Source organism: Mustela lutreola, chromosome 8 (genome assembly GCF_030435805.1).
Source record: "Mustela lutreola isolate mMusLut2 chromosome 8, mMusLut2.pri, whole genome shotgun sequence".
NCBI classification, from domain to species: Eukaryota; Metazoa; Chordata; class Mammalia; order Carnivora; family Mustelidae; genus Mustela; species Mustela lutreola.
Window position 1 is genome coordinate 140,730,676 of NC_081297.1, and position 27,829 is coordinate 140,758,504.

Here is a 27,829-nt window from a genome sequence, read left to right on the forward strand (position 1 = left end):
TAACATTCAGATGTGTGTTTTTATTATTGGTGCTCGCTCTGAGCGGAGGGCGACTCTTCCCAGTCGTATCTAGGACTTCGAGCTCCTGCTTTTGCTCTTTTCTCCAAATTTCTCATCCAGTGCTTTCTGTAAGTTCATATTCATCGCGTTTTTCTGGTGCCACCGTCCTGCAGAGAGCAGGGAAGGAGCCATCCTAGATTACCCAGTGGACTTCTGGAGTGTCTGGTTCCCAGTGGTGACCCATGTCTCTCCCAGGCCCAGCCCAGAGCTCTACCTGCTGCTCTGGTTTCTCTCTGCACCTTGGGGCCAACACATTCAGCCTGGGTAGGGGAGCACCCACCTCCCACAGCCCAGCACCACCACGTACCTAGATCATCCGTCTTCCTGCCATGCCAGTGCTCTATGTCCCTCACTGATTTCTCAATCACCTCAGGGGTGTAGGAGGCCTTCATGAGGCTCTTCGTCTCCTCGGGGGCCCCTGTGGAACCCCATGAAGAAATCCCCAGAAGCCCCAAGTCAACGGAGGTCAGACACTCAAGGATTCATACCTGGGTGTCAGTTTCCCCGAGGGATGGTGGCATGTAGGAGGGCAGGGCTGTGGAGAGGCAGGCCTGGGTTCAAACACCAGCTCTGGCATTTGTAAACAGTGTGGCCTCAGGCAAGTATTTAACCTCTCAAAGCTTTGGTCTCTTCATCTATTCAAAGGAATAAAATTTTCTTGTAAGATTGGGAAGATTACATGGCTGGAAATTTGCTGGAGCACCTGGCCCAGAACAAATAATATCTTTTATTTTCAGAAAATTTATTTCTAGGTACACCTGGGTAGCTCTGTCAGTTAAGAGTCTGCCTTCGACTCAGGTCATGATCTCAGGGTCCTGGGATTAAGCTCCACGTTGGGTTCCCTGCTTAGCGGAAAACCTGCCTGCTCATGCTCTCTCGCTATCTCTGTCTCTCTCTCTCTCAATTAAATAAATAAAATCTTTTTTAAAAAAAGAAAATTTATTTCTATATTGCATTGTATGTTAACTAAAATTTAAATTCAAAGAAAATGCATTTCTATGTGTACAGTTAAAATACACACACAAAGAAATAAGTTATCAAGGTCAAGAGTCAGCAGAAATATCAGAGAACCAAATCCCAAAAGACAGCAAGGATTCAAATGATCAGTTATGGAATATAAGTGTATTTAGTGTTTTAAGTCACGAAAGAGAGAATAAAAGTATCAATAAAGAATAAGAAGTTACCCAGGGGCGCCTGGGTGGCTCAGTGGGTTAAGCCTCTGCCTTTGGCTCAGGTCATGGTCTCAGGGTCCTGAGATTGAGTCCTGCATCGGGCTCTCTGCTCAACATGGAGCCTGCTTCTCCCTCTCTCCCTCTGCCTGCCTCTCTGCTACTTGTGATCTCTGTCAAGTAAATAAATAAAATCTTAAAGAAGAAGAAGAAGAAGAAATTACCCAGAAAGAACAAATTAGTAAAAGTAAATGGGATTTCTGAAACAAAACCTATAATAATCGGAAAATAAGTTCAATGGATGATAAGGGGTCTGGGATTTACTTTGAAATAAGGAGGGGTGGGCAGGTGGGTGGATGGGAGAAAAGATAGAATAAGACTGGCCATTGCTGAAGTTGGGTTACAAATGCAACATAATGGTCATTAAATTATTCTCTCTTCTTTTAAGTTTGTAAATTGGCATCGGAATGTTTAAAAGCAAATTTAGGGGACAAGGAAAATAGCAGATTAGGTGCAACTAAGAAAAAGGTGGTCAAATGGAAGATATAGCTAAAGTAACTAGCTGGGGGTTCCGGCGGGAACACCTGGGTGGCTGATTAAACATCCAGCTCTTGATCTCAGCTCAGGTCTTGATCTCAGGGTCATGAGTTCAAGGCCTTCACTGGGCTCCACACTAGGCATGGAGCCTGCTTAAGAAAAAAAAAAAAAAGAAGAGATTAACCAAAATGCAGCACAGAGGAGGGAAAAAATGGAGAAAATATGAAAACGCTAAGATGAAGTTCTGATACATGTGTAAGTGGAGTTCTGAAGGTGAGACGGGAGAAACCAGAGAGGCGGCATTTGAAACAATAATCATAGTGGGAATTTTTCCAGAATTGGTGTAATATATGAATTCTCAGATTCAAGAATCAGCTTCCCAATCAGCATATGTAAAAAGAATTATTTAGCTAGGTACATCCAAGTAAAACTTAAAATACCAGAAACAAAGAAATCTTTAAAGTGGCCATACCTTGATGTATATTTATATCAATACATATCTATATACAGAAATTATACATAATACACGTGGGTTATAAGTTATGGGGCAAAATAATGACGATGATCTCTAACCATCTTTGAAGATTTACAGTGCACCAAGCACATTCTCAGAGCCTGATAGAACTTGCTCATGGGAACTTCTCAATAACCCTGAGAAGTATGATTATTATCCCCCTCTTACTGTTGAAGTCATGGAAACACAGAAAAGTTGAGTTACTTGTCTAAAGTCACACAGCTGGTAAGTGAAAGATTGAGGGCCCAAAGCCAGACCCTGTGTACCCAGAATCCACAGCTTAAATTACTTTGCTGCTGTAGAATTAAAATTCTGTAAAATAATAACATGTAAGCTGAGATGGTGGCAGAAAGAATAAAGCTGAAGCTTGTAAGTGTCCTCACATTATTCAGGAAAGCCTAAATATCTTGTTCAACTTTAGAATGTATTAGCTATGCGTGTAAAAATGTCAAAGGTAACCACTAAAAATTAGAGAGATTAAAGACACAAATTGGAAAAAAAAAAAAAAGAAAGAAAGAAAGAAAAAAAGAAACTTCACTCAAATGCAAAACAAGGAAGGAGGAAAAAAAGCAGCACCAACAGAAAACAAAATAAAGTCATAGAAGTAATTCCAAATGTATTGGGGGATTAGTGTAAATATAAATAGACTAATCCCCATTGATGAAAAGCACACGATCAGGCTACAGAAGATATTTTCTAAATATACAGTATGTAAAACAAACTTAAAACAAAAGGACACAGAGAAAGGATAAACATGGAAGTACAGAAAAAGATATGCCAAGCCCATACTGACCAAAAGCACTCTGGTCACGTTTTGTTGATATCAGGCAAATAGACTGTAAGGCAAAGGCATTGTGAGATAAAAATATGAGATAAATAAAAACTACCATAATTCATTCAGGTGATGTAATAGTTCTGAACTTGCTGCATTAGAATAATCTTATTAAATGTAAATGGCTTAAAATAGATAAAGCAAAATTGCCAGAGCTATAAGGAGAAATTGACAAAGCTGCTGTCATCGGGAAAGATCTAAAGATACATCTTTAGTAATTAATAGATCAAGCAAAGGAAATTAACAAGGCCTTAGAAGACATGCATAGGAATACTTTTTTTTTTTTTAATTGTATTATTAGCCCCAGGGGTACAGGTCTGTGAATTGCCAGGTTTACACATTTCACAGCACTCACCATAACACATACCCTCCCCAATGTCCATAACCTCAGTGCATAGAAATATTTAACAAGCCTTCTCTATTAGACAAACATGGAACTCCAAATGCAATAGATTATTTTCAAATACATATTGAATATCTACAAAAATTGTCCGCTGAGCTATAAAGCAAGTCTCTAGCAATTTCAAAGGAGAGAAGCATGACAAGCCACTTTCACTAATGCAAACACCATCCAGCTAGAAATCCACCGTTTTAGAGAAATTTCCATTGTTTGGCATTTATGGCTTTCAATACTTAGATGACAGAATGTTAAGTTAGAAATTTGAGGGGCACCTGCATAGCTCAGTTGGTTAAACATTTGACTTCGGCTCAGGTCATGATGCCAGGGTCCTGAGATCATGCCCTGTGTTAGGCTCCACACTTGGCAGGTAGTCTGCTTCTTCCTCTGCCCCTCCCCCTGCTTGTGCTTGCTCTCTCTCTCAAATAAAATCTTAGAAAGAAAGAAAGAAAGAAAGAAAAAGAAGGAAGAAAAGAAGGAAGGAAGGAGGAAAGAAATTTAGACTGAGGGGGCACATGGCTGGCTCAGTCAGTAGAATGAGGGATTCTTGATCTCTGGGTTGTGAGTTCGAGCCCCATGTTGGGTGTAGACATTACTTAAAAATAAAATCTTTAGGGGCACCTGGGTGGCTCGGTGGGTTAAGCCTCTGCCTTCAGCTCAGGTCGTGATCCCTGGGTCCTGGGATCAAGCCCTGCATCGGGCTCTCTGCTCAGCGGGGAGCCTACTTCCCTTCCTCTCTCTCTGCCTTCCTCTCTCTCTGCCTGCCTCTCAGTCTACTTGTGATCTCTCTCTCTGTCAAATAAATAAATAAAATTAAAATAAAATAAAATAAAATCTTTTTTTAAAAGGTGTTTATCCAAGGGAGTATTACTCAGCCATCAAAAAGGATGAAATATTGCCATTTGCAATGACGTGGATGGACTTAGAGGGTAGTATGCTAAGTGAAATAAGTCAGAGAAAAACAAATACCATATGATTTCATTCATATGTGGAATGTAAGAACCAAACGGATGAATACCAGGGAAGGGAAGGAAAAATAAAATAAGATGAAAATTGAGAGGAAGACAAACCATAATCGATGCCGAACTCTAGGAAACAAACTGAGGGTTGCTGGAAGGAAGGGGGATGGTGATGGGGTAACCGGGTGATGAGCATTCAGGAGGGCACATGATATGATGAGCACTTGGTATTCTACGCAACTGATGAATCACTAAATTTTACCTTTGAAACTAATACTATACTATATGTTAACTAACTAGAATTTAAATAAGGAAAGAAAAAAGAAAACAAAAGGAACTTGGAGTGAAAACCCAAGCATAACAGAGATCAGAAAGCAAGCTGTGAAGCCCACTCCTCTAGATTTCTCCATGGAAATTCCAAGTAGGCTTCTAAAAATCTGATGAAGGATTCACCAGCATTGAGTATGAGATGTTCTGATTTGGGAAACTGGCTAGAATATTTCTAAGAGGACTTCTTTGGCTGAGTCATTGCTCCTCCCCCATTGTCCCAGCCAAGATGGGACCCACCTCTTATGTTAAATCGAATTAGAGGCTCCACAGTAGGGTTACCTAGGAGCTTGATGTAGAGCCCAAGATTTTGGGTGGGTGCCCAGACTTGGAGCAAAAGGCACTGGCCCAAGATGGCAGGGCAGAGAGAATGCACAGGCCAGCCCTCCTTCTACAAAGTACAAAGGTGTTCCAAAGCCCAGGTGTGGACTGGTGGAGAGAGGACCAGCCTGGAGCCATTTACATGAAAATCCTACCTTCATCTGATCTCCCTGCTACTAATCATGCCCACTGTGTTCTTCTGTCCAAGCTCACAATATAACAGCCAGATGGATCCTTTGAAACGTATAAAATTCTACAATGGCTCCCAGGAAGAGCCAGTGTACCCAGCATGGTCATGGTCCCTCTGCCTGACCACTCTTCCCCAGCAATCCATTGGCTGACCTGCTCCCCTCCTATAGGTCTTCACTCAAATGTCACCTTCTCTGTGAGGTCCATCCAGATTGGTCTATTTAACATTGCTTAGGGGCTCACATGTAGGGGTCCCACTATAAAGACAAGCAGAGGAACTGTTAGCAAAAGGCAGATATTGCAGCAGGAGAAGTGCGCAAGGGACTGTGCTCAAGGGGCTGTGAAATCTGACCTAAACCTGACAGGTGGCAGGAGAGGGAGCTATTACTATCATGCTGTAAATAGCACACATAGTTGGGGTACCTGGGTGGCTCAGTCGGTTGAGCATCCAACTCTTGACTTTGGCTCAGGTCATGAGATCGAATCCCACTTGGGGCTCCAAGCTCAGTGGGGAGTCTGCTTGAGATTCTCTCCCTCGCTCTCCTTCTGCCCCTCCCTGCACTTGTGCATGCATGCTCTCAAAATAAGTAAATCCTTTAAAAAAATAAATAAACTGCACACATAAATTATACATACTCTTCTACATGGATGATAGTTTTCACAATTAATTTTTTAAAGATTTTTTAAGATTTTTATTTATTTTAGAGAGAGAGTGAGCACGACTGGGAGGAGAAGAGGGAGAGGGAGAGAAAATCTCAAGCAGACTCTGCACTGAGCGTGGAGCTTCACATGGGGCTCGATCTCGTGACCCTGAGCTGATGACCTGAGCTGAAACCAAGAACCAAAGGCACTTGCACTACCAGGTACCCCAACAGTTTTCACAATTTAAAAAGAGAATGCATCTACACTTGTTTAAATGCAGGTTGATAAATTTGGTTTTATTAGAAAATTGGCTAATATAAATTTACCACATCAACAGATCAAAGGAAAAAAATCATTAAAATGTCATTTTTAAAAATACACCATTTGTAAGAAGCAGCAAAAGCAAAACAAAAAACAAAACAAACAAACAAAAACCACAAAAAACTAACATAGGAGTTTAAGACCGCTGGAGAGTAGGGGGACCCTAAGCTTAGCTCCTCCCTCCAACACTGCTCGATGGTCACCCAATCATTCCGAGCACGGGAGAAGTCAATCAGAAGTCTGAGAACAGAAACTGCAAGTCTACAAGTAGAAAAGCGACCGCGCTTTGGAAGGAGGAGAGTTGGCTGGGAGGAGACAAGCTGAAGACTGCCGTGGGCTGGGAGCCCGTCCCCCGACCCCCCAACGAGGCTACCACAAAGTATTATCAGTAGTATAAGCCTAATCTTTTAAAATCTAGATTTTTTAAAATCAGAACTTTGAGAAGTCCGCTACCGTGGGGGACGTGCCTGGCTTAAAGGGGCTCAGGCGGTGTTGTGGGGCAGAGTCCCAGCAGTGACAGGGTGGTCTGGGGATCCCTGGGGTCACAGGAAGAATGAGCCTTGCCTAAGCGCTGTAATGATCCCGGGCACAGGAGCAGGAAACCAGGGAGCAGCAGTCTAGGCTCTGCCCTTCCGCTCCACGTTGCCATAAAGTTGCAGCGCTGTGGGGTCCTGCAACGGCTTTCCTGGGATGGGTCAGCAGATGGCAAAGGCCCATGAGGACCGGCCCCTGGGGAAACCCATCTCTTGCCTGACATGAAACAGCTCAGACAGAAGCAGGATGAACACAGAGTTCTGATGGAAACTGGGGAGCCAAGAGTGATTGACCGCTCTTCGGTGAGGGCTCCGTGAAGGACGGGCGTGCAAAGTTTCAGCTCGGGGACTAGCAACCTGGGGGACATGTTCATCCCATCCCACCTTGAGGGCTCGAAGCCTTCAGGGAGTCAAACAGCGCCTCCTGGTGAAGACTGGAACTGTTTACATTGAGCCCTGGGCTCCGGAGTCGCACTTCCTCCCAAACAAGCCTGAGAGTCAGCGGGCCCCTCCCACAGAAGACAAGCACAAACAACTCGTTGGCACCAAGTCAACTGCTGATGGCGGCTGCAAAGCTTCAGCTCTAGGGGAAAGAGGATCTAGCTGCCTTTTAATTTTTATTCTTTGTTTTTTATTACTATTTTTTCATTTGCTTCCTTATTTTTTCAATTGCTTTTTAAATTTTATTATTTTTTAAAATTGTTAGTGATTTTATTTTATTTACTTTTGGATCTAGATCTTTTAACAAGCAGACCAAAACACCTAGGATCTAGGGGGTTTTTTGCTTTTTTGTTTTGTTGTTTGTTTGTTTGTTTGTTTGTTTTTTCTCCTTTTCTTTTCTGGACAAAATGACAAGATGGAGAAATTAACCCCCTTGAAAAAAGAATAGGAAGTAGTACTCATGGCCAGGGATTTAATGCAGATATAAGTAAGATGCCTGAACCAGAATTTAAAACAATGATTATAAGGATATTAGTCAGGCTTGAAAAAATTGTAGAAGACACTGGAGAATCCCTACTGCAGAGATAAAGGAACTAAAATACAGTCAGGCTGAAATTAAAAATGCTATAACCGAGATGCATTTTATGGATGCCATAAAAACGAGGATGGATGAAGCAGATGAATGAGTCAGACAAATGAGTCAGTGATATAGAAGATGAAATTATGGAAAATAATGAAGCTGAAAAGAAGAGGAAAAGAAAGGTAATGGACCACAAAGTCAGACTTAGGGAACTCAGTGACTTATTAAAACGTAATAACATTTATATCATAAGAGTTGCAGAAGATGGAGAGAGAGAAAAAGGGGCAGAAGGTTTATTCTAACAAATTAGAGTTGAAAACTTTCCTAATCAAGGGATGGACACAGATATTAAAATCCAAGAAGCACAGAGAACTCCCATTAAATTCAACAAAAGTTGGCCACTTCCAAGGCATGTCATAATCAAATTCACAAAATACACAGACAAGGGAGGAATCCTGAAAGCAGCTAGGGGAAAAAAAATCCTTAACCTACAAGGAAAGACAGATCAAGTTCATAACAGATCTGTCCACAGAAACTTCTCAGGTCAGAAGGTAGCGGTAGGATATATTCAAAGTGCTGAATGGGAAAGATATGCAGCCAAGAATTCTTTATCCAGCAAGGCTGTCATTCGGAACAGAAGGAGAGAAAAAGAGCTTTTCAGACAAATAAAAACTAAAGGAGTTCGTGACCATTAAGCCACCCTGCAAGAAATTTTAAGGGGGACTCTTTGAATGGAGAAAAAAAAACCAAAAGCAACAAAGACTAGAAAGAACCAGGGAACATCACCAAAAACACCAACCCAACAGGTAACACAATGGCACTAAATTCATATCTTTCAATAGTTGCTCTGAATGTAAATGGACTAAATGCTCCAATCAAAAGACATAGAGTATTAGAATGGGTAAAAAAAACAAGATCCATGTATATGCTGCCTACAAGGGACTCATTTAGGACTTAAAGAGACACCTGCAGATTGAAAGTGAATCTTTGAAGAACCATCCATCACGCTAATGGACATCAAAAGAAAGCCAGAGTAGCCACACTTATATCAGACAAACTAGATTTTATTTTTTAAATTTATTTTAGAGAGAGAAAGCGAGTATATGTGGGAGGAAGGGAGAGAATCTTAAGCAGACTCCACACTGAGTGTGTAGCCTGATGCAGGGGTTGATCTCATGACCCTGAGATCATGACTTGCACTGAAACCAAGAGTCAGACACTTAACCAACTGAGCCATCCAGGTCCCCACAAACTAGATTTTAAAACAAAGACTGTAATAAGAGATAAAAAAGGGCGTTACATCATAGTTAATGGGTCTATCCATCAAGAAGACGTAACAATTGTAAATATTTATGCCCCAAACTTGGGAGCATATATATAAATCAATTAATAATAAACAAATATATAAATCAAATATATAAACATATATATAAATATATAAAGCAAATATATAAATCAATTAATAATAAACATAAAGAAACTCATTGATAATCATGCAATAATAGTAGGGGACTTTACGCCCCACTTACAACAATGGACAGATCATCTAAGCAGAAAATCAACAAGGAAATTAACAAGGTATGACACACTGGACCAGATGGACTTAACAGATATATTCAGAACATTTCATCCTAAAACAGCAGAGCACACATTCTTTTTGAGTGCACATGGAACATTCTCCAGAATAGATCTCATACTGGGTCACAAATCCGCCCTCAACAACTACAAAAAGATTGAGTTCATACTACGCATATTTTTAGACAATGCTATGAAACTTGAAGTCAACCACAAGAAAAAATTAAAATACATGGAGGTTAAAAAATATCCTACTAAAGAATGAATGTGTTAACTGGGAAAGTAAAGAATAAAAAGAAAATACATGGAAGCACATGAAAATGAAAACATGACAGTCTGAAACCTTTGATGTGCAGCAAAGGAAGTCCTAAGAGGGTAGTATATTGTAATAGAGGCCTTCCTCAAGAAGAAAGAAATGTCTCAAAAAAAGAAAAGAAGAAGAAGAAGAAGGGGAGGAAGAGGAAGAGGAAGAGGAAGAAGAGGAAGGAGAAAGAAGTTTCTCAAATACACAACCTTACACCTAAGGGAACTAGAAAAGGAGCAGCAAATAAAACCTAAAATCAATAGAAGATGAGATTAGAGCAGAAATAAAGGGTATAGAAACAACAAAACAGTAGAACTGATCAATGAAACTAGAAGCTGATTCTTTGAAAGACTTAATAAAATTGATAAACCCCTAGCCAGACTCATCAAAAAGAAAATAGAAAGTACCCAAATACAAAATTATGAATGAAAGAGGAAAGATCACAACTGATGCCCCAGAAATATGAACAATTACAAGAGAATACTATGAAAAATTATATGTCAACAAACTGGGTAATCTGGAAAAAATGAATGAATTCTTAGAAACTTCCAAACTACCAAAACTGAAACAAGAAGGAGAAAATTTGAACAAACCTATACCAGCAAAGAAATTGAATCAGTAATGAAAAATCTCCCAACAGGCAAAAGTCCTGGGCCAGATAGCTTCCCAGGGGAATTCTGCCAGACATTTAAAGAAGAGTTCTTCTTCTCAAACTGTTCCAAAAAATAGAAATGGAAGGAAAACTTCCAAACTCTTCTACAAAGCCGGCATTATCTTGATTCCAAAACTAGACAGACTCCACTAAAAATAGAATCACAGCCTAATATCCTTTATGAACATGGCTGCAAACCTCTCAGTAAAATTCTAGCAAATCGAATTCAACAGGACATTAAAATAATTATTCATGATGATCAAGTGGGATTTATTCCTGAGCTACAGGGTTGGTTCAATATTCACAAATCAATCAACGAGATACACATTAATAAAATAAAAATGATAAGAAATATACGATCCTGTCAATAGGTGCAGAAAAAGCATTTGACAAAATACAGCATCCATTCTTGATAAAAAACCCTCAACTACTCGGGGAACCTGGGTGGCTCAATGAGTTAAGCCTCTGCCTCAGCTCAGGTCATTATCTTAGTGTCCTGAGATCAAGCCCCACATCCGGCTCTCTGCTCAGCAGGGAGTCTGCTTCCCACCACCCCCAGTCTGCCTCTCTGCCTACTTGTGATCTCTGTCTGTCAAATAAATAAATATTTTTTTAAAAACTCCCTTGACAACTCAACAAAGTAGGCATAGATGGAACATATACCTCAACATCATAAAGGCCATAAACAAAAGACCCAAAGTTAATATTATTCTCAATGAGAAAAAACTGAGAGCCTTTCCCCTATAGTCAGGAACAAGACAGGATATCCATTCCCACCATTACCATTTAACCTAGTACTGGAAGTCTTAGCTTCAGCAATCAGACAACAAAAAGAAATAGAAGACATCCAAATCAGCAAGGAAGAAGTCAAACTTTCACTATTTGTAGACAACATGATACTCTAGAAAAGCCAAAGGAGTCCACAAAAAAATTGCTAGAGCTAGTTCAAGAATTCGGCAAAGTCACAGCATATAAAATCAATGTACTGACATCTGTTGCATTTCTATATACCAGTAATGAAGCAGCAGAAAAAGAAATCAAGGAATTGATCCCATTTGCAATTATACCAAAACCAATAAGATACCTAGGAATAAACCCAACTAAAGAGTTAAAAGATCTGTACTCTGAAAACTACAAAACACTTATGAAATTAAAGAGGGCACAAAGAAATGGAAAAGCATTCCATGCTCATGGATTGGAAGAACATTGTTAAAACATGTATTCTACCCAAAGCGATCTACACATTTAATGAAATCCCTATCAAAATACCACCATTTTTCACAGAGCTAGACCAAACAATCTTAAAATTTACATGGAATGAAAAAAGACCTTGAATAGCTAAAACAATTCTGAAAAAGAAAAATAAAACTGAAAACATCACGATTCTGGACCTCAACCTCTATTACAAAGCTGTAGTCATCAAGACAGTGTGGTACTGGCACAAAATCGAACACATGAACCAATGGAACAGAATAGAGAACCCAGAAATGGTCCCAAAACTGTATGGTCAACTAACCTTCAACAAAGCAGGAAAGAATGTCCAGTGGAAAAAAAAATAGTCTCTTCAACAGATGGTGTTGGGAAGCCTGGACAGCAACGTGCAGAAGAATGAAACTGGACCACTCACTTACACTATACACAAAAATTAATTCTAAGTGGACGAAAGACCTAAATGTGAGACTGAAAACCATCAAAATTCTAGAAGAAAATTCAGGCAACAACCTCTTTGACCTCAGCTGTAGCAACCTCTTACCGACATCACCAGAGGCAATGGAAACAAAAGCAAAAATGAACTACTGGGACTTCCATCAAGATAAAAAGTTTTTGCACAATAGAGGAAATAATCAGCAAGACTATAAGCCAGCCTACAGAATGGGAGAAAATATTCCCAAACGATATGTCCAATAAAAGGTTAGTATCCTAAATCGATAAAGAACTTATCAAACTCAACACCCCAAAAACAAATAACCCAGTTAAGAAATGGGCAGAAGACATGAATAGACACTTTCCTAAAGAAGACATCAGATGGCTAATAGACACATGAAAAGATGCTCAACATCAGTCAGCATCAGGGAAATACTAGTCAAAACCACGATGGGATATCACCTTACTATGTCAGAGTGGCTAAAATTAACAATACAAGAGACACCAGGTGTTGCCAGGGATGTGTAGACAGGGGAACCCTCTTACACTGTTGGTGGGAATGCAAACTGGTACAGCCACTCTGGAAAACAGTATGGAGGTTCCTCAAAATCTAGTAATAGAACTAACCTACAACCTAACAAATGCACTACCAGGTATTTACCCAAAGAATGCAAAAAATACAGATTTGAAGGGGTACATGCATCTTGATGTTTATAGCAGCATAATCTATCAATAGCCAGATTATGGGGGGAGCCCAAATGTCCATTGACTGATGAATGGATCAGGAAGATGTGGTGTATATATAAAGGAATATTACTCAGCCGCCCAAAAAGAATGAAATCCTGCCATTTGCAGTGATGTGGATGGAGCTAGAGGGTATGATGCTAAGCAAAATAAGTCAGTCAAGAGAAAGACCATGTAATTTCATGTAATTTCCATGCATGGAAACCATGTATGGATACCATGTAATTTCATTCATGTATGGAATTTAAGAAACAAGACAGATGAACACATGGGAAGCAGGGGGAAGGAGAGGGGAAACAAACCATAAGAGACTCTCAACGATAGAGAGTAAACTAAAGATTGGTGGAGGGAGGGGGTGGGGGATGAGTCAGATGGGTGACGGGTATTAAAGAGGGTACTTGTTGTGATGAGCTGTTGTACTGGCTGGGGTATGTAAGTGACGATACACTGAATTCTACTCCTGACACCAATATTTCACTGTATGTTCACTAAAATTTAGACAAAAAATTAAAGAAAGAAACCGAACAAAGAAAAACTGCATAGTCCTTATAGGAAAAAAAAATGATAAAATGTAATTTACAGAAGGAAGATTTAAATTAGTGGGTCTACCCATCATATTTGTGGATTGGAAAATTCCTTATCATAAAACCGATCATTGCCCCTCATTTGAGCTGTAGATTCAACAGACTTCCAATTAAAATCTCTACAGGGTTTTTGTTTTGTTTGGTAGATATTGACAAGCAGTTCTAAAATCTATGGAAAAGGGGCACCTGGGTGGCTCAGTCAGGTAAGCGTCAGCCTTCTTTTCAGATCATGATCTCTGGGTCCTTGGACCCAGCCCAGCATCCAGCAGGAAGTCTGCCTCTTTCTGTCTTTCTCTCAAATAAAGAAAAAATAAAAATAAAATCTGTATGGAAGAGTCAGAGACCTCAAACAGTCAAACATTCGCCAGTGGTGGCCGGTGGACAGGTGGGTGGATATCTGTCCAACCAGATACCAGACCACCTCTCCTACTTGGTCACTAAAAGCACAATAGTCGGCCAATGGGCAGAAGGGAGAGCCTGGAAACTGACCCCTGCGCACATGGGAACTGGGTGAATACCAGTGATCCCACTGTGGGTCCCTGGGGGAAGGGCTGAAACTACCCAGTAAAAAAGCTTCTGAGATCATCGGTAATCCACATAAAGGAGGAATTATACAGGAATCCCTGCTTCTCACTGACAACAGAAATCGACTCCGGGTGGATTAAAGGCTTAAATGTGAAAAGCAAAACTAAATCCTTCAGAAGACTATATAAAAGATGCTCTTCATGACTCAGTGTGGGATCGGATTTCTTCAACCCACTCTCCCTGGAACCTTCTCACAGTGGAAAGAGCAACTCCATCCTCCCCGTCTTTCAGGTCAAAAACCTTGAAATCGGCCTTAATTCCTCTCTCATACACCCCAAACCCATTTACTAGCGTATTCTCTCCTCCAGCTTACACAAATACCCAGAATCCTACTGCGCCGCTACTTCCCTGGGCCGCCATATTGCGCGATGATGCCTCCAGAGTTGTGCAGAGCCCCCTCCTTCCTGCCTCGACAAGCCACCATCATCTCTCCCACCTGCATTTTTGCAGTCCACTCCTCCCTGTTCTCCCCATTTCTACCCCAGCCCCCCCACAGCTATACCCTACGGCAACTAGAAGGGGTCTTTTCACCAACAGGGCCCTTCTCCCACTTGAGACGCTCCCCTGGCTTCCCCACCCCGCCAAGGAAGGAGACTCTCTGCCACCTCCCCCACTGAGCCCACCTCCGGTCTGATTTCCTCTCTGGCTCAGCCACAGCATGGATCAGCAAGGGCAAGGCTGAGGGGTTGAGTAGAAGCAAGAGGGAGACCTGGGTGAAGCCCAGCGACGCTAAGGCCGAATGCAGCCCGAATTCATGGTGCTTGTCAATGTCTCGGGTATAAATGCTACCGTGGCCAATGCCACACCCATCCGTCAGGGCAAATTTAACAATGGGTTCTTGTAAGCAGGTGGGTGCAGGCCGGTTTGCGCTGGTTCTAGCACCACCCCGGGCCCAGCTGCCAAGGTTGTCTCTCTCAGATTGGCAAAACGTGCACAGATGACTTTTAGATAATTCTTTTATGTTTGGGTATGAAGCTGTGCACACCCTCGGGTGATGATTATTATGGAGGCCAGTGGAAGGCAGGAACCCCAAGGCCCAGAACAAAAGACAATCTGAGCTGTCTTCTCTCTCCCTTTCCAGCACCTCCCCTTCTCCAGGCTCAAAGAAAAAGCCAGAAAGGCTTCCCGTGGCTGTCTGGTTCCTTGGGTGACGGGGATCTGAGCCCGGTGAGGAGGTCTGCCAGGCCCTGGGGTCATGAGAGAGGGCCTTGTGGGATGGAAGGAAGGAAGAAGGGGACCAGAAGAAAGTCATGTTTGGCAATGAGGAGAGACTTGAACGTGGGGGCCGAGAGAAGTCCCTGGGAGCCGGCTGTGGACCTCCAGCTGAGCCGGCCAGTAAACCACTACGGGAACAGGGTCATTGCTGGGGAGGTGACCCGAAGCCGAGGAAAAACTCTGGGGCTTCGGAGGCAGGAGAAAACCGGATTTGAGCTCTGATAAACTTCCTGGTACCTAGAGGTCTTGAGCAAACTGTTTCCAATGAGCCCGTGAAATGGAGCTAATAGCCCCGAAGAAACAGGATGATGGCTGACCCTCAGGAAACACTGTACACTGACGTCCGAAGCTCCAACCCTCCCTTCTCCCCAGGCCATGCCAGCATGGCTCCGGGAAGGCGAAACAATGGCCTGCTGGCTGCTTGTTTCAAACCCCAAGCCAAGTGCCCTCAAGTGGCATTTCAGAGTCCTGTCAATGACCCAGTGAGGGCCACAGTTACTGTCCCCACGGTGCCAGGAAGGTGACTGAGGCCCTGAGAGGGGAAGGATCCTACCCGAGGCCACACCCAGGAAGCAGGAGCGCTGCACTTTGAACCTAGGAAGACTGATATTGTGACTGTGGCACCCAGTTCAGGGGTGCCTGGGGCCTCCCTCTGGCAGACTAGGACACCAGAGGTACCTGGGGAGTGAGGAGCCATCTGCCAGCTGGGATCGATCATCTGCACAGTGGGAACGGATTTGCCCAGGGCCTACCATTCCCGGCACAAGGCACAGGGCCCAGAGAGTGCCCTTGGTGGCCACACAATGAGTGTTCCCCATCACCAGGAATGCGTCCTGGGTCTCAGACCCCATAGGGGTCTAGGAACGTGTGGTTTGGGGACCACAGGTGCTGACAGCCCCCACTCCTGCCCTTTGGCCTGACCTTGAAACAGGTTTGATCGCATGTTGTAGCCCAGGTCATAGTAGTCTGAGAAGATGGAGGTCATTTCCACGGAACTCTGGGTCCTGCTGGGCCATGAGTTTGCCCTCTGCTGGCCCTCAAAGACCTCACTGATGGCCCTTCGAGCCTGCACAGCCAACCAGGGAGAAGAGACAAGGGATAGAGAAGCAGGATCAGCCCCCTATCTCCCCTCCAACTCCTCCTCCCTCTCACCCGTCCTCACCACCCCCTACCCCACCCCTGCCCTGCAGCCTTGAGCCAGGCCCAGGGCTGGGGAGCTGGGAGAGCTGAAGACCCTCCACCCCTCATACCACCCCATCTCCCACACGGGCGCTGAGGAGGATAACCATCATAGAACCTCCTCCCTGCTTTGAGCGCCTACTGTATACCTATCAGAAGAGGTCCTCATAAGGTAATATTATCCCTGCCATTTTATAAATGAGGAAGCTGGGCCTTGGGGCAGGATGCACGTGTGGCCATAGCTGGTGAACCGCAGAGACCCGCTTGCCTCTAGAACTGAGTCATCCCCCAAGTCAGCTCTGGGCTCCTGAGATTTCACTGGGGCCTACTCCTTCCTGTACCAACGAGGGACCTGGGAGGCTCAGAGTGACTGAGCCCAGGCCTAGGAGCCAGGAAACCAGGGTTCAAGTCCCAGTTCTACGATAATGCAGCAGCTAACATTGGGCCTCTCTGGGCCTCAGTTTCCCTACTTGTAAAATGGGGATGAGGGCAGAATTGGATGGTCTTTGAAGTAGCTTCCTGCTCTGATAGTCACTGGCTCAGGGACACCTGTGATGTGTCAAAGCTAGATAGAAAAAACAAATATCGGGGCACCTGGGTGGCTCAGTCATTAAGCATCTGCCTTCGACTCAGGGCATGATCCCCAGGTCCTGGGATCGAGCCCTGCATCGGGCTCTCTGCTCAGCAGGAAGCCTGCTTCTCCCTCTCCCACTCCCCCTGCTTGTGTTCCTCTCTTGCTGTGTCTCTGTCAAATCAATAAATAAAATTAAAAAAAAATAAAATAAAATAAAGAAAAAAACAGATCTCTCAATTCAAGCCCAGGACAGCCCAGGCCAGAGAGAGAAATTACAGCTGCCAAAGCTGAGACAGCAGGAGGAGATTGTGACCACAGAGCCAGGCTCAAACTTGGATAAGTTCTTCCAAGGAGGACAGGACATTCAGGATGGTGGCCTCCCAAATTAGCAGGCGGGTGTGGTCACCACACCTTAAGATGACAAAGTCGAGGGGGACCCTGCCCACAGTCTTTGTGATCCTGGAAATTCCACTTGCTCAGGGTGACCCCAAGCTGATCACGTCCCCTCTTTGAACCTCTGTTGTACTGTATGTTCAGAAAGAAGCTCTATCTTGAGCCTGGCCTAGTGTAAAACATAGTCACTATGAGGTTGAGATGATGATTTGACAGAATGTCTCAAAATGCCAGAACAGGAAGACCTCCTAGCATTTGACCAGAAATAGGAATTTTTATCTCAACTTTCAGGTGATCAGTAGTAACTCTGTGGAATCACTCATCTGGTGGGGGGAAAGATGCTGGCATCGACTAGTGATGTCTGCCATGCACACAGACTTGGAAAGCTGGGATATGCATGCCATTGATTTGTCAGCCTAATCTAGTCCAAAGGCCTCATTTACATAGATAGAGACAAGATCCCAGAGAGGGGAAGTGAATTACCCAAAGTCGTCCAGCATCCAGGGGGCAGAGCCAGGATTCAAACCCAAGTCTTCTGATCCCTAGTCAGCAGCATCTCCTTTAGGAGACTTGCTCAAGTAAAAAGCATCTAGTCCAATAGCAGACTTATAATTGGAAAGTCAGTAAGGGCCAGGCACCCAGAATATGTTGGCGCAGCTTGGATCCTTATCCCATAGAGCTGGATGGGTTTAATTCACTGAACCCCTCTAAGCCTGGGGCTCCTTATCCATAGGATGGTGTTAATAATACCTTCCTCATGGGGAAGATCAAATGAATCATTTTCTGTGAAGACTTGCTCTGCCTGGCACCTAGCAAGGGCATAGTCAATGCTCCTCTCTAATGATACTATTGTAGAGCTCTGTGCTCAAGAGCAGGCTCCCTGGCAGGGGTGGGGAGGGGTCCCTGTAAGTCTCAATGTATAACCTTCCTTCTGTTCCCAGCCCCTGTGCCAGCACAGATACCTGTTCCTCTGAGACAAGGTCATCCACCACGTTGCTCCCAAACTTGTGACGAATGTTGTCAGGAATGATGCTGCTTCTCGGGCCCTGGGCTCCTGTGTTGGGGCCTTCCTTCAGGCCCTGGTTCGGCTGAGCCCCCTCTCGGAAGGAAGCCCTGCTCTCCCTCGAGGAGGGTCTATAGCCTCCCCTCCTTGGGGACCCACGCTGTGGGTCCATCCCCGAGGACAGGCGGCTGCTGCTGATGACAGATGGGGGTGGAGTCCGGACCTCCTCCGGGTGGACCTGCCTTAGGGAGCTGCCTTCCCGGTGCAGGGTCTGCTGTGGGGAGACTGGGGCCTGGTACTTGAACTTGGAGGTATCCAAAGGACTGGGGGCAGCTCTCCAGGGTTCCGTGTCCTGCTGGTCTTCCTTGCTATTCAGATGGGCCCTGGGCAAAGTGGTTGTACCTGAACAGGGGCAGAGAGGGAGGGAGGCAGACAGACAAGTGCACAATGCGGAGTGGGAAGGGAGACAGTGATGGGGGTGGGGAGGAGAAAGAGATAGCCCCAGAGCCCCAGAGCAGCAAAAGAAGGTGAGGGAAACAAGGGACCCCACGAGAAACTGCTTCCTCTGCTCCTTTTGCTGCCTCTACTCTTGCTAGGACCTGGACCCCCCTCCCCCCTCCCCCCACTCCCCTGCCCCACACACGCAGATGGGCCTTACAGAACAGACAGTGCATGTCGCCCTCGCAAAGGTCAAGGATTTAATGTTTTGTTTGTTTGTTTTTTTTTTTTTTTGAGTCTTCCAGCACAATAGATAGTATGTAAGGAGTGATGTGAACATTTTCCAAGACCACTGACTCACCAAGACCCCTGGCTCCAGGTGTAAATGACTTAGGGGGAAACCTAAACATGCATCTTTGTTCCTGGATGCCTAAGAAGACAGGCATTGGACCACCGTCCTCAGTACAAACCCCAAGCCCTGTGCAGAGACGGGACTCACTCTCCTTTCCTTTCCGAGTCTTCCAGACACTCCATATCTGCGCACTCTCTTTCTGTCTTCAGTAAACTCTGCTCTCACTTCCTCTTGGCTTGCACTTGACTTCTATACTGTGCAAAGCCAAAGACCCTCTTGGCTGGTCCTGGAGGAACCCCTCTGGGTCCTCGGACCCAGCCAGTCTGCATCAAAGAGACGGGGACAGAGAGAAATCACAGGATCCAGAAGCACAGGTGAGAAATCAGGAGAGACAGAGGAACAAGCTAGTTCAGTCTGCCAAGCCTCGCAGCAGACGGGATCATCCCATATTGTTTTAGACAATAGGAGTGGCAACCTTGAGGTCTAGCTGTGTGACCTTGATGTCTCTGAGCCTTAGTGGACCTAGCTCCATCTGATTCGTTCCCTTCCCTTCTTTGAACCCCCCAGCCACCCACTGAAGGAAACCACAGCCATGGGAGCTGGCAGACGGGCATCTTGGCTTTTGGCCAAGTCATGGAGCAGGATGGCCAGGTCTTTCTCTGCCTTCAGAGCTGCCGCCCAGCCCCCACTTCCCTCTGCTACTGTCACTATTCAGGGGGTGTCACCCCAGCCACTTCCCCGCTCTCACACCTCCACGGGTCTCCCCTTCTGGCCCCGACTCCCAGCCCCAGAGGGTTCTTGCTCCCAGCCTGTCGGCCTCCTCCCTCTCTTCACCCATCCCTGGCTCCCACCAAACTGGCTGTTCCTTCTCCCCACCCGTGTGGCCACCTCCCATGTCTGCCCAGGCTGGTTCTGCTACCTGAGGGCACACCCTTCCTTCTCCATGAGCCAAAATCCTACCCTCTTCAGCTCCTTCTAATGCCATCTTGTCAGGAAGTCCTCCCTGACTCCACCCCAGGCTGGCCTGGCCGAGGACCCCACGCCCCTCTCACGATCCTGGACTTTCCCTTTCTCCGTCCCTGTGGGCTACAGACCTCCTCATGTCCCTTCCAGGAAGGGAGGTGGCGGGTGGCGGTCTCACTGAGACGGGTCCATGGGTGAGTGGATCCTGGATCCCCCTCAGCGCCCACCAAACAGTCCTGTGCGTTGGAGCTGCAGGTGGAATCCGTCTGCCAGCTGGGGAGCGGGGGGTGGGGTGGCTGTTGCGGGGGGCGGACCCAGAGGAACACGGCCTCGACAGGGTAAGACGCCATTTCTTTTCATGATCACACCTCTGACATCAGGCGGCATCTGACAGTGGGTGACCCTTTGTCTAACCCGAAAGGTTTTCTCTCTGTGGTAACTAAATCCCATAAGTAACAATGTATCTGAGAACCAGCCTCAGGAGACTCAATTTATGTAACACGATACTTGTGATCATACCCAGGGCGGGGGTGGGGGGGGTGGTGTATAAATTTTTCCTTGGTTATTCTTTCTGGTATTTTCTGTGCGAAATACAGAAGAGGAACCTTTCCTCTGCCCCCATCCCCTACTCCCACCCCCACCACAGCCTTGGCCTCACCCCCTGCTTCCCCATCTTCAAACCCAGGTGACAGCTCTAAACACGTTTGGTGAGCTGCCCTCCAAAATGTTCTAGATGGTTCCTCCAGGCCTCTTGAAGGGTTTGTGGTTTTGCTTTGCTTTTGTTTCTAGATGAGATTGGATTCTATGGATTGCTTTGTAACTTGCTGTTAAAAAGCGTCCCACTGAGGTGCCCGGGTGGCTCATTCAGTTGGGCATCTGCCTTCGGCTGAGGTCATGATCCCGGGGTCCTGGGATGGAGTCCCTGTCGGGCTCCCTGCTCAGCGGGGAGTCTGCTTCTCTGCCCTTCCCCTGGCTTGTGCTCTCATTCTCTCTTTCTCTTTCGCAAATAAATAAATAAAATCTTAAAAACAAACAAACAAACAAAAGTCCCACTGGGCCTTGGGGATCAACCTGTTGCAGCAGACAAGGACCTGGACCCGACTTCCCTTTCAAACAGGAAGGGCTCAGCAGCAGTCCTGCTGCTGAGCATTCTGATTACCCCAGGTTGCCTTTTCAGAGCAGTCTGCTAGAAAGCAGCAGGTCTTGCTGGCCTTTGGAGGTTTTAGTTCCCTCTCACCAGACCCTGCACTGCGGTCACCAAGTGGCAGTGGGGATCTGCAGAAAACCCTTCCCAGGGGCCCTGGAGACAGAGAAAGCTGATATCCAAGCCCGCCTGCCTCCTCGCTCTCCCCCACCAGGGATATCAGATGCCCTTCCATTCTTCCTCCTTTGTCATCGACACAAAAGGCAGAGGGAAAAACCTGTTCAGCTGACCAAAAAGCCTCCTGTCCTTCCAGTCCTGGTGCTGCCCCAGCAAGCAGGCAGCCAAGCAAACAGGAGCCTCTGGGCACACCCGAGGCTTTCAGGATGGGGAGGGTAGAGAGGGGGCAGGCTTGAAACACACTTGACACACTCAGCATCCGCCAGCTCCGCCATGGTCCCTCCACCTGCTTCCGGGGGCCTTGCGGCCCAGCACAGTAAGGGCCTCCCCCCGGGTGCAACAGGATGTGAGGCTCAGGACTCCAGCAAGAGAGCTCTGGGTTTTCCCCAGGCCATGCTCCCGACTGCCTCATCCATGAGCACATTATAGCAGAATTCCCGGCTCCCCCTGCCCACCCTGCGGGGAGATGAGCGTTTCACTGGCCGGGTCCTGGCTTCGAAGGCTGATACTGACCCAATTCACACACTGTGGGAGCACCTACGTCAGGTGCTGTGCCCAGCACTGGGGACATGAAAGGGAACCAAAGGGCCAACCCCTGTCCTCTTGGAGCTCAGGGTTTGTTGAATGAATGAGTGTGGCCTGGTGGCCCAGGAGCCTCACTGCAGCTCTGCCCCAGCTCTTCTGCAGGAAAAAGGGCAAAGCGAATCTAGCTTCACTTGCTAGTGTGAGGTTCAAATGGTCCGTGGTCAGTTTTCCCGGCTTGGCCCTTAATCAGAATCCCCCCCGCCAAATCCCCCACCCATTACATTTGCAGGTCCGTGTGCCCCTCCCGGCGCCTGCATCCGAACCTCCTTGGGAGGGCTGGGATCCAAGGGTTTAATAAGCCTGGGTCCTTGGGTTGTTGGAGACAGCTTCCAGCAGCCATTTCCCACCAGTCTCACTGGATGGCCACTCACTGTGGGGCCCCTGTCAGAGCTGACCTGACCCAGTCACCCCTGCATTGAAAGCAGAGCCCCCACCTCGGGGATCAGGCCCAGCTGCCTCTCCTGCCTTCTGGCCATATTCCCTAGGCTGCACCAAAGCACCAGACATCTCACTTCCAGTCTTTTGCCCACACTGTTCCCTGTGCCCAGAACACTCCCTTCATCCCTCCTTGGGCCACACCACTCCCTGGGTGGGCCGGGCTCACTCAAGACTGACATGCACCTTCTACCCTCCACCCCCGGAAGCCAGCCCCAGCCCCCACCGGGCTCTCCCTCACCCCTGCCCTCTGAGTGCACACTTCCCCTCTGAGTCCCACAGAGGGACACAACACTGGGGCCATAGTCGCCGGCTGGATGGGGGCGGGGGGTGGGCAGCACTATTCCCCTCCCCTTGATTTCTGTCTTCAAATAGAATGAAGAGGAAGTCAGGGCCCCGCAGTGGGTCTAGAGGCCCAGGCGAGACTGAGGGAGGAAGAGAAGGGCCTGTTCCCTGCTGCCCACATGGCACCCTTCCAGAAGCTCTGGTCCTTGGTCAGCCTGTCCTACCTGCTCGGTGGCCCAGCTCCATTGACTCTTGCTCTGGGATAGGTAATTCCAAGCTTAGCCCTGTAGACAAAGAAACACATTTGGTCATCTCAGATGACACACAGTCTACAGGGAGGCTTGTGACCATCTGTCCAGCCCCTGACCAGAGGGCCCTCCAAGCTGTTTCCAGTCCTCTCTGGTACTCAGTAAGACCCCCTGCTGCCATGCCCCATCCTCCCTGGCCTGCCTTCTGGACGCCTGCAGACTCTGCACTCTTGGAAAAGCCCAGGTCACTTTCGATGCCAGTGCCTCAAAGAACTTTCTCGAACAGCCTGGGGGCCCTGAGCTCCTCTTGGCCTCTGCACCCTCTTCCTTCCACCTTGTCCCTGCTCTGCACCACCCAACGCTTCCCTGGGATCCCCCATCAGGCATCTGGCTGTGGGAGGCCTTGTCCCAAGCCCCTTGTCCTGGTGGCTGTTTGCCTCCCTGGAAGGAGGACTGTGTCCATTCTAAGAGCTGGTCTTTCAAGCTCCAGGGAAAGGAACCAGCTTGGCCAATAGGAGAGCTGAGATCAGGAACCACGCTGTTGGGACCTCAGTCTACGCATCACAAAATAGGCCTTTGAAGAAGAGCAGTTCTGGCATCTCCAGTAGCCCCTGGGGCATTCAGGTTTGTATTCCTTTTCCTAGTAACCTTCTTCTTATTCAAAATATCTGATTTTATTGCAGTGTCTTAAGATTTTTGTGAATCTCGTAATATGAAAAAGCGAAATGTTGTGTCGCATACAGTGGATTCTTAGTCCCTAGGCCTAAGCAGAAAGTATATTTGGAATAAGGATAACATAGAAGTAGCAAGTCAGAGCCGGAAGGGGTCTTTGGGATCAACTAATCCAACCCCTTCACTTTATGGATAAAGGAACCAAGGCCCAGAGAGGGTGAGTGACTTTTGTTGGGTCACCCAGCAAGCTGGTCTGCTGGTAAGCTCAGAGCAGACTAAGAACCAGATCAATTTTAGGCATGATTGGGTGTCTCCATCAGTTAAGTCTCTAACTTTGGATCAGGTCAGAATCTCAGGGTCCTGGGATGGAGCCCCAGGTCAGCCTCCCTGCTTGGTGGGGAGTCTGCTTCCCCCTCTCCCTCTGAATCTCCTCCCACTTGTGCTCTCTGCCTCTTTCAAATACATAAATAAAATCTTTTTAAAAAAGGATCAATTTTATTCTTTTGAAAAATCACAAAGCAAAACACCCTAATAATGTTGACACTTAATAATTGTGTAGTGGTAACTATGTGATTGTGAAGCTTCTGACAGGACTCTCCGTGATCCCACCCCCCCCCCAATTCTTACACAGCATTAGTACCCCCACCCCATCCCCCTGAGGGTGGGCTGGACTTAGCAGCTTGTTTTTGATCAAAAGAACATGACAAAAAAAAGGGGGGGGGAGGATGTCACTTTGAGATTAGATTAGTGGCTTCTGTCTTATTCACACTCTTTCTCTGGCTCTTCTTGGCTTGTTTGCCCTGGTGGAAGCAGCTGCCACGTTTTGAACTGTCCCATGGAGAAGCCAACAGCTCATGAGGAACAGAGACCCTCGGTCCAATAGTCCTCAAAGAACTGTATGAATCTTACCCTGCAAGGGAGCATGGGAGTGGATCCTTCCCCAGTTGAGCCTTCATATGAGAACACAGCCCAGCTGACATATTAATTACAGCTCAAGGGGGACCCTGAGCCAGAAGACCCAGCCAGGTTACACCCAGGATCCTGACCCATTAAAACTGGGAGAAAACAGATTTGTACTTTTTTTAAGCATGTAGTTTGAAGTTGCTAAGCTTTGTCATGCAGCAATAGCTTTGTCATGCAGCAGTAGCTCACTAACATATATTTTGGGACCAAGAATGGGTTTCAGCTGTGACAAATACCTAAAAATGCGGGTGTTTGTTTGGAACTGGGCAGTGGTTGGAGCGTGGGTGGATTTTGAAGAAAAAAGGCTTAAATTGCCTTAAACAGATAATGAGTAGAAATCTGGACTTGGAGGATGCTGCCATAGCTAGCACAGAAGGACATGAGGAACATGTTCTTAGAACCTGGAGGAAGATGTGACCTTGACTCTGTCATTGACAGTTATGTGGAAAGCAGAACCCATGACTAATGGGTATCTAGCAAAGGAGTTTTTCCAAGCAAAGCAGGGAAGTTGCCTCCTGGTTTCTTCCTGTTTGTAGTGAAATGTTAGAGAAGAAAGAAGCATTGAAGGAAGGACCATTAAACATAAAAGAGGCAGGACTTACTAGTTCTGGAAATTCTCATCTTCTCCAAGCGCCAGAAGATGCTAACATTAAGAAATGGCTTCAGAGCACTGTTAGGAAAATGTAGCCAAGGATGTGACTGTACCACCTTTTGTTAAAAGATTATGAAGATAGGGCACCTGGGTGGCTCAGTCAGTTGGGCATCTGCCTTCCATTCAGGTCATGACCCCCAGGCACTGGGATCGAGCCCCACGTTAGGCTTCCTGCTCAGTGGGGAGCCGGCTTCTCTCTCACCTCCCTCTCCCAACTTGTGCCCTCCCTCTCTCTTTCTCAAATAAATAAAATCTTTTTTTTTTAAAAAGGGGGGGGGAGCTTATAAAGAGGAAAAGCATGTTATTCATGCTTCACAGAGGACCCTTTAAAGAGATAAGGATGCACCTGACAGACCCCCAGTGGGGTAATAGTGCCCCTAGGAAGCTTAAGGGTGCTGTCTCTCTGCAGGAGCCCCAGGAGAGAGGAGCGTGGTTGTTGTCTAGTGGGGCAAGCTCTTTAGGCTTCAGTTATTGAGAAAACCATATCGGCAAAAGCACTAGCAAAGGGAGCAGAGACAGTACAAAATGGGAGAGACTAGTGGACTCTCAAATTCTACCAGTAGAAGCATATTACTCAGCATACACACGTGATTTTATTCTACTTACTTATATATTATATTGTTATATTATATTATATTATATTATATTATTTATTTTTAAAAGGATAGTTAGGGAGTGAAAACCAGTACCTGTAGGGCAGAGCTGAGAACCATGGAGAATTACTCCCAGGCCTTGAAACCCAATCAGGAAAAGTTCAACATTTCCTTGGCTGGATTTCAAAACTGCTACGGGCCAGTGACTCCTTTGTGTCTCCAGCGTCCTCATTTTTGAATAGGGGTGTCTATCATTTTTATCCCAGGTCTGCCACACCATTTCGTGTTGTGTGTGCTCACAATAGGCAGCTTAGTTTCAAAACTGGTAGCTTAGTTTCATAAGATCTACTGCTGGGGAGGGACTGAGCTCAAGAAATCACACCCAAGGAGTCTTATCCCTGCCAGAGCCTGATTTGTAGAACCAGATTGTAGATTTAGAGCTGATGCTGTAATGGAATGAACCTTTTCAAGATCTCAGGTGGAAATGAGTGTATTTGGCATATGGAAGGGCTGTATATTATTGGGACCTGGGGGGGGGGGGGGGACCTAGATGGCAGTTGAAATGGCTTACAAGGATCCTGTTCTTGCTATGCACACCTTTGTATCATCCCTCCCCTTGAGTGGGGACTGGACTTGTTGACTCGGCTTCTAACCCACCAGGATATGTGATGGGATGCTGCTTCCAGGGTCAATGAAGATCGAATATAGAGATTGTGACTCTGGCTCATTCACACTCTCTCAGGATCTCCTTGGCTCCCTCACTCTGATAGAAGAAGGGTCCATGTCATGAGCTGCCCTCTGGAGAAGCCCACATACAGGATCTGAGGGAGGCTCCTGGTCCACAGCTCCTGGGTAACTGAGGCTCTCAGGTCAACAATCCATGAGGAACGGAGTCCTAGCATATGCATGGTCTGGAAAGGGGTCCTTCCCTAGTTGCGCTTTGATTATAGTCCGTGAAAGACCCTGAGACAGGGGATCCACTGTAGCTGCATCTGTATTTCTGACCCAAAGAAACTGTGAGATTAAAAAAAAACAAAACAAAACAAAACAAAACAACTTACGGGAACTTGGGTGGCTCTGTAGGCTAGACATTTGGTTCTTGATTTTCGGACCAGGTCATGATCTCAGGGTTGTGAGATTGAGCCCCACATCAGGCTTCCCACTGAGCATGGAGTCTGCTTGGGATTCTCTCTCTCCCTCTCCCTCTGCCCACACCCCAAATTAACTAATTAATTAATTAATTAAAAATTTTTAAAGATTTTATTTATTTGACAGATAGAGATCACAAGTAGACAGGCAGAGAGAGAGGGGGAAGCAGACTCCCTGCTAAGCGGAGCACCTGATGTGGGGCTTGATCCCAGGACCCTGGGATCATGACCTGAGCTGAAGGCAGAGGCCTTTTAAAAATGTTCTTAAAGCCACCAAGTTTTGGAGTGATTTGTTACATGGCAAGAGATAACTGATATAGCTCATATGTTACACCTTCTCACATCTGGTAGATGAGTCTATCTTCCCAAGGACTCAGGTGTTCGGAGAAAATATTAACTCCCCCTCTTTCATAGATGGAGAAACTGAGGCTCGGAAAAGACATAGGACCCCAGCCAGGTGGCACTAAAACCAAGCCCGACATCTTCGAGCTGTCTGCTCCCTGTCTCCATTCCCCATCCCCAGCGCCCATGGCTATGTCCCATCGCCCCTAATGCTACCCCCAGCCCCCAGCAGCCTGTACTGGCTTGAGCAGAAGGGCGGACTCACTGCCAGTCTCTGGTCTGGAGAGAAAGGTCCCAAGAGATGTCAGTCAAGGAGAATGGGGGAGGAGGTCCAGCTGCTTCTGGGTACTCTTCCCTCACGAGCAGCCCTGAATGGAGAGAGGGAAGATGAAATCCCTGGTCCTGGGAGACCCCCACCCACCTCACAGGTCTCTGCCTCACCTCTCCACTCTATCTCATAACGTCAGAAAACACGTGAACCACTCTGGTGTGTGCTGCAGCCCAGGAGTGCAGATCCACACTGCTGAAGCTCTAGTTAAGACCCCTGAGTGGTTGCTA

General features: G+C 46.3%; 1 protein-coding gene across 1 annotated transcript; it reads right to left on the bottom strand.

Moving 5' to 3' along the window:
- CIMIP4 (ciliary microtubule inner protein 4) lies at nucleotides 1-27,829 on the bottom strand. Its single transcript, XM_059186873.1, has 7 exons — nucleotides 27,713-27,829; nucleotides 27,537-27,639; nucleotides 22,878-22,937; nucleotides 18,234-18,676; nucleotides 16,047-16,191; nucleotides 368-478; nucleotides 1-167 (listed from the first exon to the last, which is right to left on the bottom strand). The coding sequence occupies exons 3-7, from the start codon at nucleotides 22,897-22,899 to the stop codon at nucleotides 70-72; spliced, it is 819 nt and encodes a 272-aa protein (XP_059042856.1). The 5' UTR covers nucleotides 22,900-22,937; nucleotides 27,537-27,639; nucleotides 27,713-27,829; the 3' UTR covers nucleotides 1-69.